Source organism: Cannabis sativa, chromosome 2, assembly GCF_029168945.1.
Source record: "Cannabis sativa cultivar Pink pepper isolate KNU-18-1 chromosome 2, ASM2916894v1, whole genome shotgun sequence".
NCBI lineage: Eukaryota > Viridiplantae > Streptophyta > Magnoliopsida > Rosales > Cannabaceae > Cannabis > Cannabis sativa.
This window is the reverse complement of record NC_083602.1, coordinates 1,311,348-1,331,755: the sequence shown is the minus strand read 5'-3', so window position 1 is coordinate 1,331,755 and position 20,408 is coordinate 1,311,348. Positions and strand designations below refer to the sequence as shown.

The 20,408-nt window shown below is 29.3% G+C and overlaps 2 protein-coding genes across 3 annotated transcripts; both read right to left on the bottom strand.

Moving 5' to 3' along the window:
- Positions 1–919: 919 nt before the first annotated feature.
- On the bottom strand, positions 920–5,849 carry LOC133034615 (G-type lectin S-receptor-like serine/threonine-protein kinase At4g27290). Of its 2 annotated transcripts, XM_061109765.1 has the most exons (7): positions 4,329–5,839; positions 3,573–3,707; positions 3,047–3,192; positions 2,748–2,958; positions 2,403–2,640; positions 2,173–2,323; positions 920–1,356 (listed from the first exon to the last, which is right to left on the bottom strand). In XM_061109765.1, exons 1-7 carry the CDS (start codon positions 5,692–5,694, stop codon positions 1,051–1,053), a joined length of 2,553 nt encoding a protein of 850 aa, XP_060965748.1. In that variant the 5' UTR covers positions 5,695–5,839; the 3' UTR covers positions 920–1,050. The 2 variants fall into 2 exon arrangements, with proteins under 2 accessions (XP_060965748.1, XP_060965749.1); XM_061109766.1 differs by lacking the exon at positions 3,573–3,707 and having other exon boundaries at positions 4,329–5,849.
- Positions 5,850–8,244: 2,395 nt separating this feature from the next.
- On the bottom strand, positions 8,245–16,404 carry LOC133033964 (protein ACCELERATED CELL DEATH 6-like). The gene is made up of 4 exons (XM_061109007.1): positions 15,780–16,404; positions 12,145–12,306; positions 11,019–11,557; positions 8,245–8,982 (listed from the first exon to the last, which is right to left on the bottom strand). The coding sequence occupies exons 1-4, from the start codon at positions 16,402–16,404 to the stop codon at positions 8,245–8,247; spliced, it is 2,064 nt and encodes a 687-aa protein (XP_060964990.1).
- Positions 16,405–20,408: the final 4,004 nt, after the last annotated feature.

Genomic DNA, 20,408 nt, shown 5'->3' with positions numbered 1-20,408 from the left:
CAAATGTAGTATTTTATTAAATAAAACTAACATAAAATTAAAATAGAAATAAAATTATAAATTTAGATATAAAATTAAAATTCTTAAAAATATATATGTGTGGGACTGATATTTAATTAGATGTGATTTAAGAGGTATGCAATATGATGAACAGTATGATTTTGGTGATAAAGTGTTTGGAATTTTATGTCAAATGTGAATATATATCAACTTTTTGTATGTATGGTCAATGAGAAGAGAAATACGAATAAAAATGTGTGTTTTTTTTTCACTATATATGAGATTATTGCCATTTACTTTTAGAATAAGGATAATAAAATGGGTATTTCTTTCAATTTTCCTATTTAATTAATGAGCATCTCATTTTATATGATGAGTTTTGAAGGTGATTAAATCGGTAAGAATTTTGTGTACTTGGTTTTAGGTAATAAATGAAGGGATAATTAAAAAAACACAAAAATAATTTAAAAAAAAATTACAAAAATACGTATACGAAATTTTTAATATTTTTACGATTTTTATATTTTATTTATGTAAAATACAGTATTTATATGTATTTTTATGTGGTACTCTTATTATTTTGTTGTTGATTTTTTGTTATTTGTATATTTTTTTTATGTTATTTTGATGTTATTTTTTATTACTTTTATGTATTTTTTTTTTTTTTGTGTTTTTATAGAATACTGTAAAAATATATATAAAAAAATTGAACCTAAAAATATAAAATTTTTATAAAAATTAGTGTTTTATATAATTATCCAATAAATTAAAAGGATATGCATTATAATTAAAATTAAGGTGAATTTATTTTAATTATAAGAAATCAAAGTATTTAGTAAATCAACAAGTGTAACCAGTACTTATAAAAGCTACTAAAAGTAACACGTAACTAAAAAAAGAACAAACCAACACAAACACAAACTCAAACAACCACAAGCTTTCAAGTTGAAAAATATAAAACACTAGTAACTAACACAAGCAATTAGTTTGATAATTGCTTGTGTTATATTGTATGATCAGTAACAAACTCGGGTATATTGTATGAGTATCCTATCGCCCCTCGACAACTGTTATGCTTGTATTGCATGACGGGGGTATAGTAGAGGAAGAACGATCTCCATCCCACAAATCTGAGATAGTGAAATAGGCTGGTGGTTTGGGGTGAGGCAACACTTTCTCACCACTCAACATTAGAATAACAGAAGACATATTAGGCCTATCAACTGGCTTTTGTTGAACACATAAGAGACCAATATGGATGCAACGCAATGCTTCTTCCATGTTGTCAAATGGATCTTTTAATAAGTATTTGTCGATAAGCTTAAATTCGTTGCCTTCCTTCATCAAAGTCCATGCCTAACAAATAAAAAAATATATATATAAATTAAAGAGTTTGTTTCGGCTAAAATATCTCAACTATATATTATTTCACTTGCATTTAACCCTCTAAGATGTGGTAAAACTCTCTAAATTATTGAACTGTTAGCAAATTTAAGGTGTTATCTATTTTTCACAGTTAACTGTCAACATAAACTGCTTATGTGTACACTCTTGTACATGTGTCACGCAGGACCGGCCTTGAGTTAATTTGGGTCCTAGAAAGAACAATTTTTTGGGCTATTTTTATAACAATAAGTGATATTTTTAAAAATTATTAAAAAGTATGTATATTTATTATAAGTTTTTTTTTTCATCTGGCCCCCTAATAGGAGTAGATCCTAGGTGTTGGCTTAGCCCGCCTTAGCCTAGGGTCGGCCTTGGTGTCACGTTTATATTGGTACATCTAATATTACTATTTAAAAATTATAAAAAATTATTTCAAAATTTATAATGTTTTTTATTTTTTAAATATTTATTTTTTATTTTTATAATTTTATTTAATTTTAAAATAAATTTTAAAATAATAATATTAGATATACTAATATAAACGTGTCACGTGTATAAGAGTGTACACATGACAGTTAATCGAATGACAACTTAAATTTGTTAAAGGCCAAATTTGAAAGGTTTTGTCACCAAAATTTAAGCTAGAGTTAAGTGCAAGTGAAATAATAGTTATGAGGGTTTAGCCGCTAAAAACTCTAATTTAAAACTAAAAAGAAAAAAAAATAGATAGTTTCACTAATAATGTGACTTTAATAAAAAGTTTTTTTTTTTGGTGTGTACACTTACCAATCCAATGAGGTTAAGTCCGTTATTTTCATCATAAAAGCCTCTGCTTCTCTTTCCACTTACAATTTCAAGCATCAATGTTCCAAAGCTAAACACGTCCGATTTTATTGAGAATAGGCCATCAGAGGCATATTCTGGCGCCATATAACCACTACATTTGCATAACATTATTAATAAGTATGTAATAGATTTCTATTAAAGAAACTAAACTGTTTTTTTAGATGACTTACTAAGTTCCAACTACTTTCTTTGTGTTTTCTTCTATTTGGTCACCACCAAAAGTTCTAGCCAAACCAAAGTCCGAAATTTTGGGATTCATGTCTTCATCAAGTAACACATTACTAGCCTTGAGATCTCGATGTATGATTCTCAATCTCGAATCATGATGAAGATAGAGAAGCCCCTTAGCAATTCCACATACAATTTGAAAGCGCTTAGGCCACTCTAACAATCTCCTGTGTATTTCATCTGCAAGTGTAGGCTTCTAATTTTAATATTGGAACAAAATTGAAAAATTATATTTACAAAACATCTCATGTATGTAATACTTTTAAAAGAGGTGAAAAGAGTGTTACCAAAAATGAAATAGTCAAGACTTTTATTGGACATGTATTCATAAATCAATAGTTTCATTTCTCTATGAATACAATAACCAAATATCTTGACAAGATTTCGATGTTGAAGCTTAGCAATTAGTTTAATTTCATTTTTGAACTCATTGGCTCCTTGTCCAGAATACATTGATAGCCTCTTCACAGCAATTTCTTGACCTCCTTCAAGTGTACCCTATTATGTCACAATGAAGATAATTGCTTACTTATGTCAACTTGAAAAAAAAGAAGAAAAAATGCACGTTTTCGAATACGAAGCTTACTTTGTATACAGGTCCAAAACCACCCTCACCGAGCTTATTATTCTCCGAAAAATTATCAGTGGCAATACTCAGTGTATGTTGGTCGAATGATGGAAACTCCAAGTCTTCGTCTTCGCTTTTGTTTCTCTTCGGTAAAGTATCACCGGCTGTCAAGAATCGGAAGATATAATAATAGTTGATGTAATTTTTTTCTATTGAACCGTTTATATATACATTACATTACACAACTTAAGATCGATCTCAGGACCCCACACACATTTACTTGAGCTAACCTCAAGTGGTTATAATAGTTGATGCAATTAGTAAACAAAAAATTTTGTTTTCAAAAGATAACACAACACATATCAAGAATGTTAAGAACACACTTAAATGTTCATCTATATAATTCATAAATTTCTTATTGGCAAAAACAATACTCTGTTCTGTTCTGTTCTATTCAACTATGTAGGGACATTTGTTAGTCAAAATATTACATTAAAAATACAAAAAATTGGAAAGAATGAAGTGAAAGGGTAGAGAGTGTTACCATTAAAATATCTCTTCCTTCTACGAATGTAAAAGCCAATTAAAATAATTCCACAACTTAATCCAATCAAGAGGAAGATAGCTGAAATTATCACTGCTCTCTCCACCTTAAACTTACCATTACCACCACTTCTTGCTTTTTCACAATGAAAGAAAGTCCATTGTAAGAAACATACTAATTATTATTTATTATAACCAAAACATAACAGTTTTTTCAGATGAGTTGTTGTACTATTTTACAAATATATGTAAAAATAGTCAAATATGAAAATTTTATTAGCGAAATAACTTTCCAAAAATTACACTGTACGACCATAAAACGATCATAAATTTACACTGTGTATAGTATATATAACATATAAGAATATAACATTTCATATCACTGTGTGTAATGTTAAAAGTGGTTACTAAATCTAAATATATTTTAGAGTGTTCGAAAATATTTTTAAGAAATTTCTAAAACGTAGAAGACTCTAAAAAGTTTTTAAAAGAACATAGAAAATTATTTAAATGAATAGTAGAAACTAGATTAAGGAGTTAGAAAATTAGAAAATTTTAGTGAAATTAAGATATCAAGTTTGAGAAAAATAGTCCAAAGTGTGTAAGAGTACAAGATTGTGAAAATTTTAGAAAATTAAGACATTAGTACTTCCTCAATAATAATAAAAGTGTTGTAATTTTCTTACTCGACATGTAATTATTATTCGAATATATAACATATAAGAACATAACATTTTCAATCTATGTAAGTATGTACCTATAGTTGGAAAGGGCATTCGAATGTAGATATGTTGTCCGCCGTAATAAGGTTGTCGAATATCAAACAGATCGCCGAACCAGAGGACACAATCAGTGCCATTAGGCCCTTCACTAAGACCTGAGTATGTAAAGCTATAAGCCATACAAGAACAATTGGTCAAGCATTTAGCCTTACATTCCTCAAGATTTACACTCTTACTTGCCCAAGTATATTGACTATCAGGAACTTTCAAGTTAACAAATCCAAGGAACAAATCTTTCTCTTTATTATGATCATCATCATCATCATCATCACAACTCGCGAAACTAGTACTATTTCGCACACACCCTTCTGACCAATTCATTGCGTTCCAATTTTCTTGATTCTTTGGCTTAAAACCTTCCAAACATTTGCAAAACATAGTATGTACTTCATTTAAGAGACATTGTGAATTAGCTCCACATGTACCATAGTAGTCACATTGGTCACCTGGAAGAGTGTAATAAGAATTCCATACTTGTTTTTCTTCTAACCATTCTTTGTATTCAAGTACTCTTTCACCCAACACAATTCTTGATATGTTTGAGTTTTTTTTGACATTGTAAGAGAAGTAAACTTCATCATTGTTGTGCACAAATTGGTAATCAGAATCATGCCAAGAAATTGATTTGTTATTAGAAGTTCCACTGAAACTTATCGCATTCCATGGCCCTTCTCGAAAGAATTTTGTTGTTCCATAACGGATAAATAGTTGAGGATATGTATGGTTTGGTTCATCAAGCTCAATCCCATAAGTGAAATCTCCATGACAAGGATCATCAGAGCTCTTCCACGACGATAATCGCCTATTTAGACCTCTCCTTAAGTCCCATCCTAATTTCATCCCGGGTAGGATTGTCTCAGTGGGATAATCAAAGCTTTCCCATAAATATTTTGTTGTGTTTGCATCTTTCTCATCTCTCAAAACCAAGTTACCATTATCCAAGAGTTGAACAAATGGTTTTTGGGCTTGTTTCGACGAGTTTGTTGACCAAACTAGTTTCCTCCTATTATTCTGTCTTGTAAAAAGTACAAGATTGCCTGTGCTGTCTATAGTCAATGAGCCAGATGAATCTTTGATCGGTTCACATCGGTTTGCAAGCCAAACAACAGTTTGATCGCCTCGAATGTTGTTATACCGAATTCCAAGATAACGATTCTTTGATGAACTGGTTGTTGGAGTAAAGAATCCTAACTCAAACCTTCCTTCTTTTGATACCAATAAAGCTGTGTTGTTATCTCTCATGAATTCGGATGGTCTAATGGTATCAACCACTGCAAAAGTTGTTCTAAATAGAAGAAGGTTTAAAACAACAAAGGTAACTAGAAAAGAAAGAAATTCCATTACTAATTTTCTAGTTCATTATGGTGCCAATATGATCCATTTCCATTTTATGTGATGATATAAGTCAAGAGGCACAACCTTATGGGAGTTAATGCTATTGGTGTAAGTAATTTTCAGACATATTTTGAAAAATCTTAGTCACTTTATGTGGTACTGAATACTCTTTTAATCCCCTCCAATACGCAAATAATGTGATGCACCTTAATTATGACAATTAAGCTTTCGCGGTGCATATAATAAGTACGAGAGAGATGAAGTCTTATGAATGGCTAACAATTTCTTATATTGAATTGTACCAATAGCGATATATATCACTTAATTATGGTGTTGGACAGCTTAACTTAAGTGAGACGAAAAAATGGCGCTTGAATGGTATATGGGTAGTTTTCATACATCTTATTTGTTGAAAAGTCTTAGACAAGAGACAACTTGAATGTTTGTGGAAAAATCCATAGTACATGGAAGGAATGGATGTGGTAGTGAATGCTCTTACCACCACATTTGACTCAATAGTTATCTTCAACATCAACTCAATTCAAAACAATGTACACTATAAGCAGAGCTATTTCAACTAAACTAATTGCATAACCAAATGCATCAAGTAAACAAACAAGTTAAATAGGCATAAAATAAAATATGGATCTGCATACTAAACAGAAATTTTCAGTATTAGAGTAAGAACAAATAAAATATGTTTACCAAGAAAAAATATTCCCAATTCAACTATGAGAGTAAAGTTTCATTCTAATTTTTTTAATAGATTTAATTTTATCCAATTACAAAATTTCTTTTATGGGGTTAAGGCTTGGTAATGGTAGCTATAGGTAATTTCATTGTAATTTGAGTCCTTTAAAATAGGTATAAGCCAATTGCCAAACATTTCCAATTAATCAACAAAACCCCATGAAACTTTAGATTTGAACTTAATGTTTCAAACACACTTCTATCAAAATCAATCAATAATTAAATAAATAGAGATTATATTTGTATTTTAGACATAATACTTGTATATATCTCATATTGTCAAGTCATATTGTTCATTCTAATATATGACAATAATAATAAAAAATAAAAAATTGAGTACATCAAAAATTGATTCTAGAAGGCATCTTTGTGAAGAAACAAACATTCAAAACATGTAAAATTGATTCAAAGCATTCCTCCCCCACTATTTGGGTCTTAGGTTAGTAACAAAATTATTGGATCCCTTTTCAAATGAAAAAGTGGTATTTTCAAAAATCACTTAAAAAAATATGTATTTTTAAAATGAGTTTTTTTTGTTGTTATAGGCGCAAACGTATTGTAGTTTAAGTCTGCCCCTGTATATAAGTATGTTACAAATGAGAGTGTCAAAGAAAGAAAGAAACAGACCCATGAAAAAATTTTCGAGGAAATTACACTCTATACCCTTTTTATATTGTCCTCTTTTATTTTTATCCTCTTTTTTAAAGTCCATCATTTTTATCTCTTTTTTTAAACATTGTACCAATTTTGCCCCTGTCACTTCAAGATTCTCTCCATGTGACTCTCTTATGTCAGGGTATTTTGGGTACAATACATATAAAAAGAGGTATGTTTCAATTAAATATAAAATTAGAAGTAAATTTGATCAATTAATTAATAAAAATGGTATTTTTCAACTTACACTTTCTTGTGATTCAATGAAAATATTAAGAAGCATATAGGGAAACTTACAAAAATACTGGAATTTGGGTTAACTTTTACAAAAATACTGTCACACGGAAAAAATTTCAAAAATACCGTGTTTTTATAAAACACCAGTAAAACACAAAGCAGAACAACTCAAAACAGCAGTAGAACAACTAAAAAACACTAGTAGAACACCAGTGAAAACTTAACACAGTATACTGCAGTATGAAACTTATAAAAAAACACAGTAAAAAAGTAAAAAGTACCACCTGGCAGTATTTTTGTAAAAAAAATAACAAAAGTTAGTATACTATGTAAATTTCTCAGTATTTATAACTACTAAAAGTAACAAAACAGGTTCTATTAACAGAACTAACTACATGTAAGTGTAACCAATACAAAGAGAGAATTAGTTAATTGCCAAACCAACACTACATATCATGTTGAATTAAGGAATATTTCTTTTTTGTATCTATTAATCAAAAATACTCTCATATTATGTTTTATTAAAATGTACTCATTTTTGTGAATAAATTGCCCAATATATTATCACCCTCTACTTAATTTTAGCATATAATTTATATTAACTTAAGAAGTATAATAGAGACATCATTTATAAAAGTGAGTATATTTTAAAGAAAATGAAAATAACAATAAAATTTAAAACCAGTAATATAAAGTGGGTATACAATATAATTTCCTCAACTGAAAAATCATAGTAACTAAAAGACAAAGCTGGCCCTGAGATTAGGTGGGCCTTAGGAAAATAGAAATTATTGACCCCTTGGTTGGATAGGCTCTAGGCACAGACCTAGTTCGCCTTAACTCAGACCCGATCATGCTGAAAGAACATACCAAACTTAGATTTGTTGTATGAATTCTCATCGATCCTCTCATATATTACATATTGATGATTCTTGTTAAGGATGCCTTTATGTAGATTCTTGTGGACATAACATAGTAGTTGTAGCGATAACATCTAAAAATGAAAGAAAGGATGTACATAATGACTGGGAGGATAAAAGAGAAGCCGGCGGCGCAGATAGCAGGACGAGACACAGATGTTATTTCGTCGGTTAGTTCGAGGACTGATGCAATGGCTGTAAGAAATGCCAATACTGTGTAGGCAATGCAAAGATATGTTAATGCCATTATGGTCTTAAAAGGATAGTGTACACTTCTCCCAAAAAACTTTGAAGCTGATACAAGTAAAAAGTGGATAATCATTGAGGCAACTGCTGAACCAAAAGCCACAGAATCAAACAACAAAAAGAATTTGAAACTTGTTTTTTCTCTCAAGTTTGGCATCCCCTTATATTGCTCGTTGTCATCATCGTATCCACCGGGCATTGAAACAACTGCGGCGAATGTGATGCTTGCTATGATTGTGGCCACTAATAAGTTCACTTCCAACATGTTCTTATCCCATGATTTGGAAATCATCTTGTCAATGTTATTATTATGTTTTTCCTCATCTTCTTCACCACTTATTATCTCATCATCATTAATCCTCAATGATTGTAGTTTTGGAGTTTGACACTTACGCAGTATTAAGCTTGTCTTTGTGATTTGAATGTCTAGTATTTTTTCCAGCCTCTGTCTTTCTCCTAATGTTTCTAAATAATGTAACAAAGAATGCTGCACATATACATAGTGACATTAGTTAGATATAAAGTCACATATCACAAATTATATATAAAGTCATTTTCATTAGTGCTATTAAACATAAATAAATAATCATTTGATGGAAATGTTAACGGTTTCTTATATTATTTATTAAATTAAATTAAGTGGCACCTGATATTAATTTGCACTAATAACAGTGCTCATGATTGATTTGATATAGGGGACTAAACCAAAATTAAATTTTGGGCCCTATATAAATAGTTTAATTATTATCAAAATAATATTTCTAGTATTTTGGTATAGTCGTAAATTTTTTTTAAAATTATTAAGAGTTCTAAAGTTTAATCTTTCATAACCACACATTAAATATTTTAAAAAATAATAATAAAAAAGTAGATGTTGAGAATTAGCTCTAAGTTTAAAATAATACTCTATATTACTACACTAAATACTATTTGTTATATTTTTTTATTATTTAATAATTTATATCTAGATTTTGATAATCTTTTTTCCACAATTTTGGGGCCTGAACGTTCGGGGTCCAAGGCGTACGTCTGACTCGCTTACCATCAGATACCATAAGGTACTCCTTAGCATTTCTTATTCTCATGTAACCTTCAATCGTGTTTGGTAAGTTGAAAAGTCAATGTGCGTTTTATGTGTTAATTAAATGGGAATTTAACTTCACATATTGAAATTTTCAACTTTTTTCTTTTTTACTTGAGGTGGAATTTTTTTCAAAAATATTGTGTTTGTTTTTTAAAAAATACTGTGTACTGTGTTAAGTTTCATATGTTGTTCTACTGTTATTTTTAATTGTTATGTTTAGTGTTGTACGGTTGTTTTATAAAAAGAGTATTTTTGTAAAAAAATTCGTGTGACAGTAAAATTATAAACTTTTGCCTAAAATCTAGTATTTTTGTAAAAATCCCTAATTAATTCGTGTAGATTGGTTCCTCATGATGTCAATACAGGACATACTGCTAAGTATGGATAATTAAGATTTTTTTTTTATTCTGGCTTATGCTCAAATCAAGCAACCGAAGCAAGAAAGTGCATTTTTCAGGGGTATCGAGAAGGAGTATTGAGCCAGGGAATCACCAAAAATATTTTGTCAAGTACAGAAGATGCAAGTGCCAAGTCTGACAGTGGCTTGCGATCAAGGCTGACCTTGAAATTTAGTGGGACATAAGAAAAAAATTTATTTTTGGGTTCTTATTTAGAAAAAATGTTATACTTTTTAAAATCAGTAAAAAAAATATGTATAACTTTAAAAGAAAAAAATACTTTATATTGGGCCCTGGGCTCCTAGCCCCCCTATACTACTCAAGGCCGGGCCTACTTACGATTTGAGGTGGAGATGCAAGACGAAGACAAGCAAGTACAAGAACAAGTTGACACAAAAACAATTTTGAATGATGAAGAGAAACAATAGAAGATGGTGTTGAATTCGAAGATGACACTAGTTAGCTCTATATTAAGAGTTATTTCTAGTTTCCCAAGTGTAATTATATATGTGCACAACATTTCAATGAAAATTAACTTAATTTTGTGTGTTTTGTGAAGCTTTAGGTGACATTTGGTATGAGGTCTAGACTTGATAGGAATGAGAATGTCAAACTAAATTAAATTTTAATAACTAAGGAGTCGTAAGTGAATCCTATTTTTTAAATTAAAATTGTGTAATGTTAGTTTCCTTCAACACTTGGATTTTATATTCCCTCCAAGTCTACTCCTTCCAAGTCTACTCTCTTCAACTCAAACTCACATAATAAACACTCCATCAGGTGGCGTTTGGTTGGAAAGAATGAAAACACAGCTAGAATAAAAATAATATTCTAAAACTAAACTGAATAAAAGTTGTTTCTTTTCCATTCTATTCCATTTCATTACCTCAAACCAAACGCCACCTTAAAGTTGTGTTCTTAGGTGTTCTTGAGGATGTTCTCTTGTGTGTTAGATAAACAAGGAAGCTTAGTCAACTCAAAGAGAAAAGTGGTTCCTAAGGTGGAAGTGTAATATTATCTATATTCTTTATTAATGATTACCTTGTCATTGATAGGTAGATGTGTACTTGATCTTATAATGTCTACAACAGTCATCCCCATGCAATTGATAACTTTTTTCTCAACCCTAGGGTCTTTAGCTAGCATCACTAGAATCTCAAGGTGTCCACTAAGAGCAGCTACATGCAATGGAGTATTTCCTTCCTTGTCTTGCTGATTAGGCATAATACCATCAAATTCCCTCTTATGAAGAAAATGCCATACCGAATATGCCCTTCCGCATTTGACGGCCACGTGTAATGCCGTTTGATTGTTATCGTCCAATAACTCGCAAACATCTGGACAATACTTAATCAGTGTGGTAATTACATCATTATGCCCTTCCATTGCACAAATGTGTAGTGCTGACATGCCTCCTTTGTTCTCCTTAATGTAAGCAAGGCTTGTGTTTTTCTCTAAAAAGAGTTGCACAATTTTAGCATTTCCAACATATGCAGCATAGTGAAGAGCTGTCCTTCCAAATATGTCTTTTTCTTCTAACATTTTACCATCAAATTTATCTATTAACTTGCTCGCAAGCTCTGCAATTGTATAACAATTTAAGGTAAATAATGGTATAAGTACTTAATATTTTATGTTTGTAAGTAGCATAAATTTAATGTTTATTTTCAGCGGCATAAGTACTCAATATTTATAAAACTATAATTTTTTTTCCAATTTCGTCAGTACATGTTTTGTTTTGAATTTATTAAAAGAACATTTGGAAGTAACTGATACTACATGTTTTTGTCTATGATCTAAAATTTGGGCTTATATGTATCATATTTAAAACAATAACTGATTCTGTACTGATGAAATTAGAAAAAAAAAAATACAGTTTTACAGACATTGAGTACTTATGCCGCTAAAAATAAGCATTTAGTTTCTACTACTTACAAACTTAAAATTTTAGATATTTATATTGCTATGTACCCAATAAATTAATTAGTGAAATCTGATCTATTTAAGAATACTCTGTATAAAATAATTTCTAATTTATTAAAAAAGAAATTAAGTCCCATAGTAAAAATCACATTTAAATTGTAAGTAATTATACATTTAAAGTGCATATTAACAAAGTTACCTCAATATAAGAATGATTATATCTTAATAAAAATATATATTATACCTTTGGGAGTGATGATATTTTTACGTGTAATTTTAAACTTCAAACTGCGTAATAACCTCCGTATTAAGCTGATTAACATCCTCAATGGTAATAAAATGAGGAAGTGTATAATGATGACGGGAACTTTCATTTCCGGGATGACCCAAAAGTCGATGTCCCAATCTATTAAAAAAAACAAAAAATATTAGATAGAAAAATATATATATATATCTAAGGATATGATTTTGTCCTGTTATTGTACTTTCACGGATTGTAATCTGTGATGTACTACAGTCGTCAGATGAGAGAATTATTTGATCTGACGGCTGAGATTGATCTAGAGGTAATTACGGTTAAAAAGTAGAAACGTACTCTGACACTCATTTAATGTACCATGAGACTCATCTAATGTACCACGGAATACATTCCGTGAAAGTACATCACGGGACAAAATCATATACCTATATATATATACAATGTTATATTTATTTTAGTTGTTAATATTATTGTTAAATAATTGTGATTAATTAAGAAATTAAACAAAAATAATTAATAAATAGATTTTTTTCATAAATATACAATAAAAATAATATAATTATAAAAAATATATAAAAAAAATTATTTTAAAAACATGTTACATTAAATTATATATTTTAATCATCAAATAATATAAAACATTAACAACTAAACAAATAACTATAAATAAATTTTGTGAATAGATATAATATTATCCTTTGTAGTATACCTTTTGTATAATTATAAATAACTTAATAAATGATGAAATTAATATTAAATACGGAAAAGAATTTAAAACGAGCTTACAATGGGTAATTTCCCTATTATAAGATATGTAAATATAATTGTAATCGTAATAAATGAATATTTAAATTGATTTTTTATATAATTATTAATTTTTTAGCTAAATAATATTATTATTGTTTATTATATATTAATATAATTAATGTTTGTAATACTATTTTGTAAATATAGTACATTTGTTGTATCAATGTTTTAAAAATTATTAATAATATAATATGTTTATTAAAACAAAAAATAAATAATTTTATAAAATTAATTAAATAAATAATAAACATTTTTTATAAAAATAAATAATTAAAATACTTTTTAGGGGAATTATCCCATGTACTATTTTTTAATTTTTTTTTTTTTCAAATTTACGGTTTGCGTTTCTAAAGTGGTTGCAGCGCTAGTTGCAATAGGGGTTTCCATACGATTTTTTGTTGCAATTTAGGTTGCAGCGCTAGTTGCAATAGGAGTTTCTATGTAGAATTTTGTAAAAATACAAAAAAAATATTTTGTAGTGTAAAAATGAAAAAACCCCTAATTTTTATTAAAGAGTAAATATTTATTATCTATTTTAATATGAATTATTATAATTTAAGAATTTTTTTTAATAAAATACAATGCCTTAAAATTATAAATATTAATGTATATTAATATTGAATGTGTGTTTATTTAAAATTAAAAATATAAAAATAAATAAAATTCAAATGTGTATTTATTATGTTATTATAATTAATATTTATTTTTAAGGCCCAAATCAACTTAGGGTCAACCCAAATTGCAGTTACTAATAAAAAAATATCTTTTTACTATTATTTTTTTTTAAAAAAAAATAAATAGAAAAAGTGTATAATACTTTTAAAAAATGAAAGTATGTTATAAAATTAAAAGTATATATTAAAGTTAAACTAATCATAATTATCAATTTTTTTTAAAAAAATATTATTATGATTTCGTTAGATATAGCACTTAAATTAAAAATCTTTTAATTAAAACTGATGCTATTTTATTGAATAACAATACAAAAAAAAATTAATTATACAAATGAAAAATATATATAACTAAAATAAAAATTAACAATACAACTAAGAATACATTGAAAACCATTATTAACCTAGCATATATATAAACCAAAAAGTGAAAATCTTCAACCAGACTAGGATTTAAATTAAAAGGAGACCTATTTTATTTTTTAATGATATAACTAACTTATAGATACAATTTTACATTTTTACACTATTAAAAATACTTTAAAAGATGTGTCAAAAAATACTTTAATGAGTATTATTAATTTATTAGGAAAAGTTTTTATCCTTAATTTTTTTTTTTATTATTTTATTAAGATAAATTTATCATTTTTACATATAAGTTGTGGTTGTTTCTTTGACTGATAAAATAAAAATAAAAAAAAAAATCAGTAAAAAAAATTAAAAAAACATTGACTATGACATATTATTTTATTTTTAATAGTGTGAAAAAAATATTTGTTTGTATGTTTTTTAATTAAGTAGTTAAATAAAGAATAAAAACTTAAATTTCTCTTTAATTTATTATTGACTATTTAGAATTTTTGTCCTTGGATTATGACTTATGTATTATTATGCCCATGCTCATCAAAAATTGATATCGATTAATTATTCACAATGTTGTAAAGTGTAGTTCTTCAGTTAGGTTTTGTCACATGTGACAAATAAAATGATAACGTGGATATTTAGACAATTACAATGTCAATACCACGTGTATAATTTAAAATTAAAAAAATGTTAAAAATTTGTATTTTTGAAAGATAATCAAAATAAAAATCAATTAATATTTAAAAGAAATTATATAAAACCAAATTAAAAAAATTTAAATTATATTTTTCAAATTAATTATACACGTGGTGCTGACACGACGCTTACGTGATAATTGTCTAAACAGCTACATCATCATGTTGTTTCCACGTATGACCAATTTGACAGAAGAACTAATTTACAACATAGTGAATGAGTGAGGGACCATTTTAATTGGGCTTAAATATCTAGGAGCACAATAACCCTTAGATCATAGTTTGGAGGGCCAAAGTCCTTAATAGCTTTTATTATTGTTTGCCACTAAATGTTCAATATTTTTGAAATTGATATTTATAGTTAAATTTTTTTTAATAACTGTTAAATGGATAAAAAGTTTTGACTTTAATTATTAAAAAAAAAAGGCTTTTATTAGCTAAATGCTTTGTGAAACTAATTTTTTCATTAGTCTAGACAAGACAAACTTGCGAAATGCTAGTATGGATCTCTCAAATAAATTAAAGTTTTATTTCCTCATTCCATTTACTATTCATTTGTAAAAATGACTTTTACAAATTTATATTAGGCAATATTAACAATTTACTAAGGGTGCGTTTGGAAAGCCACAATGTAATTGAATTTGTGTGTAATTGGAGGTAATTACACAATTTGACATGTTTGTCTGACCATGTAATTACACTGTAACTGTGTATTGGAAGTAATTGAGGGGTTCTAATTACACTCCAATTCTCATGGGGGGCCATGAAAATTGAATGTAATTACACTGTGTAATTACTAAAAATTTTCCATATTAAACATTAACTACTAAAAAATATTATTTTCCCATGTAATTACTAACTATTTTGACCAACAAGATATTAGGAATTCATATGTAATTATCACCTCATATCCAAACATACCTTGCATTTTAAAATATAGTGTAATTACCACACTGTGAAATTATAGTAATTACCCTACCTAGTAATTACACAGTTACTTCTAAACGCACCCTAAGTTGTTTGCATATTCATTAAATTTTCACACGCTATCAATATATAAAAGATCATCTTAAATAAATCTTACATGGATAAGATATAACTTGAAAAGCGGCTGCATGCATGACAGTCATCTGATCCCTCCCCGATCTGCATCGTGGATCGGGGGGTGAAATAGAGATGGACACTAAGATGGAGAGAGCGATTGTGTAAAATCCTTTATCGACAGCTATGAAGAGAGGCGATTCACCTGCATCATTGCAAATATCAATCAAACCTGGATCTTCCATGATGAGTAAATCAACCACGTCGCAGTGGCGATTTTTGACAGCGTCATGCAACGCAGTATCTTTCTTCTCATTCAAAGCCCGAAATAATGAAACATTTCCTCCTCCTCCTCCTCCTCCTCCTCGACGATAATTATTAAGAGCGATAGCAATGAGCTTCACAAGCTCGGAGTGGCCTAACCTTGCAGCCACGTGAAGAGGAGTGTCTCCGCTTTCGTTGATCTCGAGCACTAGCCATGGATACAGATTAAGAATATGTTGAGTTGTTGCTCTATTCCCATATTTGACAGCTACATGAAGAATAGTATCTTTTCGGGCTGTCAATAGTTCTTGATCATCACCATATGGATTCATGTCTTGGAAAGTGATCCCAGAACAAGAATCCTTATTTCCATTCTTGACAGCTTTAAAGATAGTTGGATTCATTATTGGCATAAGAATTATATGAACTTAGAATAATTACTAGATATATATATAAGAGTTTCAAGTAATGAAAGTAAACGCCAAATAGGAAGTGTTGCATTTGTGTACCTTAATTTGTTATTGTTAATGAATATGTCTAACCAATAGTAATAAAGTCTAACTAATACTATATTAATTTAAAATTATACTATTTTATTAGTACAATTAATAAATATATTTATATATTCCATTATTGACAAAGATGCATCAACAGTACAGTACCTTAAAATATATCCAAGTCTCTTAGAGCATCTTTGTTCTCCAAACATATTTTTTTAACTAAAATATACGACGAGCTCCCATGCACTATTAAAAAAAATGATTACCCATAATAAAGAATAAATAAGGACTTTAACTACTATGTTTTTGCTAAATTTTTTTAATATTATTTAATCAAAAATACTATTTTTTTTTTTTTTTTATAAATTTTAATTTATAAATATATATTAGTATTTCACTATATGGTAAAGAGCTTGGACACTACAAAAAACTGTTATTTTTTTTATAACCTTTTAATCACAACATAAATTTTTTGTGACTTTTAGTCACAACAAAAAGTTACTTGTGATTAAAACTTAGTATTTAGCTACAAGTTGTCACTAATTTAGTTTTAGTCACAAAAAATATTGTGACTAAAAACACATTTAGTCACAATTGTAATTTTTGTGACTAATACTTTTAGCCACGGACCTTTTAGTCACAACACAATAATGAAAATTTATAATTAGCTACAATTTTTTTATCTTTAGTCACGAATTTTGTTGTGACTAAAAGTAAAATTTTTTGTAGTGGGAGCTTCTTCAATGGTAGAATAATGAGATTGAGAATTACCCGTCATTAAACTTTGCAAGTCAAGCAATTCTTAACCACTTAAAACTAGTTCAATTGACCATAGTGTTAGGTTGTTTGTAGTATTATTTTTAAATTAATTTTAGTGTGAGTTTAATTTAGTTTTACTCCTGTTTGGAGCAGTTTTACACTTGTTATCTTTTTTTTGTACAACTTTAAAATAGAAAAAAATTTGAAAAATATCAAAGGAAAATAAGATAAAAAAAAAAAGAAGATAAAAGATCGCATAAAAGTTAGCTGTGTAAAATTGAGATCCGGCCTAGAAAAAAAGATTACACGCCTTGAAAATGTGGAAAATTACACACGGCCGCAACCCAGGAAAAGCATGCCGCGACCCGTATCTTGAAAGGCAGGCATACAGGTGTGAAGAATGCACACGGGTCGTGGCCCAGGAAGGAGCATGTCGCGGCCCGCCCCTATTCCGAAGCAGATGAAGACTTTTTGCTCAACATGGGCTTAGTGTGATTACCTAATTTAAGGCTTAATAGAATTTTTAGCATGTGCGATTTTTTCTATCTTTTTAGTCCCTCAATGGCTATATAAGGAGTGGACTTCAGTTGATTTCGGTAAGCAGTTCAAAAGGAAATAAAAGGCAGAAAAAAGAGTACGAATTTCAGAGATTGAATTCAATACTGGAGGCATTCTTCAGAGGGTTTTCAACATTCTCTTCTTCTCTATTTTCTTCTCTTTTCTTAAGTTAATATGTGTAATTTTGCTATAATGAACATGAGTAGCTGTTGCGCTATTTTTGCACACGCAAGTGTACGTATCGTTTAAAGTAGTAGACTCACACAGGTGAGGTCAAACCACAGGGAATTGGATTAAATACCACTAAACTATACTTATAATTCTATTTGGCAAATCAAAAACAATTATGAATGAAGAGAATTAAAGTAATTCAAAAAACGTAAAACACAGTTAAAGTTTAAGCAAGATGAGATGATAGGGAGGAGAATCTTGTTGTTGTTTACCTAAATCGTTAATGCTTAATTACTTATCCTATTCTTGAATGACAGATTATAAAGTAACCTAGCTCTTTTCAGATCTTCTAGATTCTAAATCACATGTTATCTAAAGTGGAAAGAGAAAGAGAAAGAGAGAGAGAGAGAGAGAGAGAGAGAGAGAGAGAGAGAGAGAGAGAGTGGGCAGATTGGGCGTGTTTTGGGTGTTTTTATTTTTTAAAATGGGCCAATCTCGGCGGTTACACACGGAACCGCCGAGATAGTCTAAAGTGGATTTGTCTCTATATTCTGTTTATGCCTTTTTTAGCTTCAAAAGAAACAATTGTTGGTAGTAATGGTAATTCCAAGGTGAAGAGAGCAGTGATAATTGTAGCTATTACATTCACAGAAGGAGATATATACATTAATGGTAATAGTCTCTACTCTACCACATGGGCCAAATGGACTTTGTTTGTATTAAAAACCATAATCCAAAAAATGTCATTTTGGCATAGTGAAAGAGAAAAACAGCAACAATTCAATTATGTTTGATTTCTTTGAGACACAGAGAAGTATTAAAATTCTGAAGAAAATTTATATTTTAAACTTCTTCTAGTAGGTATTTCATATATTATTGATAAATTTATATAAATATCAAGAGAAACAATGAAATCTGTATGACAAGTTAATTTAGTATTTCAGTTCAAACATGTTAATGTTTTGAGGGATTGTCTTGTGTTTCATGTTAATATTTTTGCTCCTGGTGTTTGGGGTAAGAGTTTTATGTGGCTTAAAGTTGAGACGGGATAGAGAAGAGTTTAAGATTACCCGAAAAATAAACTCAAAGATGGGACTCACACAAACATGAACCCTCCACAAAAATCATACTAAACATAGGTGTGGATTTATATTCCTTTTCACATTCCCAAGAATCTAAACCCCCATAACAAACACCCCTTCATAGTTGGTTTGAGGAGCTATTGTTCAGTGGGAGTCTATGGAGAGAGTTGGTTGAGTTGCTATGGTGTGTTGGTCTATTTGGCAGATTATAGAGTTGCTCAGACGAAGTCTGTTTATGATGTCAATAAGATTAAGGTCAATGCAGATGCATCTGTTTTCACAGAGATTGGATTTTTCGGTTTTGGTTGGCTTGCTTGCAAGGGAACATAGACAAACTCTGATTATGCTGCTTCGAAGACTCATACTGGTGTAGAGTGCTGCTGCTTGTTTATGAAGCAATGGGAGTAAGAGAAGCACTTAGTTCGCTCAAACAACAGCGGTACACCTACAAGGTGGTGATGGAGACTGGATTGTAAGGTGTTGGTGCATGCTATGTTCATAGTCCTACTGATATGATCAGCTCGCCTTTTGGTTTGCTTGTTTCTGACTGTAAATGGGTATTGCACGATTTAGATAATGTAAGCAACTAATTTTTGTTAAGCAATCTGCGAATAAGGTGACCAATTTTTTGATTCGTACTGTTTGTTCTAATGCTGATCTTATCTTTAGGGGAAGGGATGTTTCACTGATTTTCTTGCCCTTTTGATGGCAGATAACTTTCAATAAATTCTGCATTTTTGTTCAAAATTAAGATATCTAATTAAACATATATCAGAATGAACTTAATAACTGGACTATATGTGATACCATAAATAATTAGATGAATTAGACAAATTATAAAACCATAAAATTTTGATTGCATTGTATTAGAGCATATTGTATTGTACCAATAGCGATATTACACCTCACAAGGGTGCTAAGCACCATTGGTTCCCTTTAGCATTTCTCATTGTGTTAGGCACTTGTAACTTGGTTTGTTTTTTTTTTTTCTCATTTTAATTTTTTTAGGCCTTTGGTATTGGTGTAAGTAGTTTTCAGACATACTTTGAAAATCTTGGTCAGTCAATGTGGTATTGAATACTCTTTTAATCCCCAGCAATACGCAAATCCAGTGAATAACAATGCTGTACACCATAACTTAAGGGACATGAAAATGGAGTTAATGGTATATGGATGGTTCTTATTGTTTGTGGAAAAATCTTAGTAATTATATGGAAAGACAGAGTGGTAGGTTTCAGAAAAGAGACAACTTAATTATATTTGTGGAAAAACCTTAGTAGGGAAGGGATTGCATGTGGTAGTGAATGCTCTTATCTTATCCCCACATTTGACTCAATA

Excerpts from the sequence above, each read along its gene's own strand:
- LOC133033964 (XM_061109007.1), bottom strand. The coding sequence starts at position 16,404 with ATGAATCCAACTATCTTTAAAGCTGTCAAGAATGGAAATAAGGATTCT. Across the intron at positions 12,307-15,779 it reads TCAAGTTATATCTTATCCAT|ATTGGGACATCGACTTTTGG; the intron begins GTAAGATTTATT and ends TTTTTTTAATAG. Across the intron at positions 8,983-11,018 it reads ATCTACCTATCAATGACAAG|CATTCTTTGTTACATTATTT; the intron begins GTAATCATTAAT and ends GTATATGTGCAG.
- LOC133034615 (XM_061109765.1), bottom strand. The coding sequence starts at position 5,694 with ATGGAATTTCTTTCTTTTCTAGTTACCTTTGTTGTTTTAAACCTTCTT. Across the intron at positions 2,641-2,747 it reads TCTTGACTATTTCATTTTTG|ATGAAATACACAGGAGATTG; the intron begins GTAACACTCTTT and ends CTACACTTGCAG. Across the intron at positions 1,357-2,172 it reads GACTTAACCTCATTGGATTG|GCATGGACTTTGATGAAGGA; the intron begins GTAAGTGTACAC and ends TTTATTTGTTAG.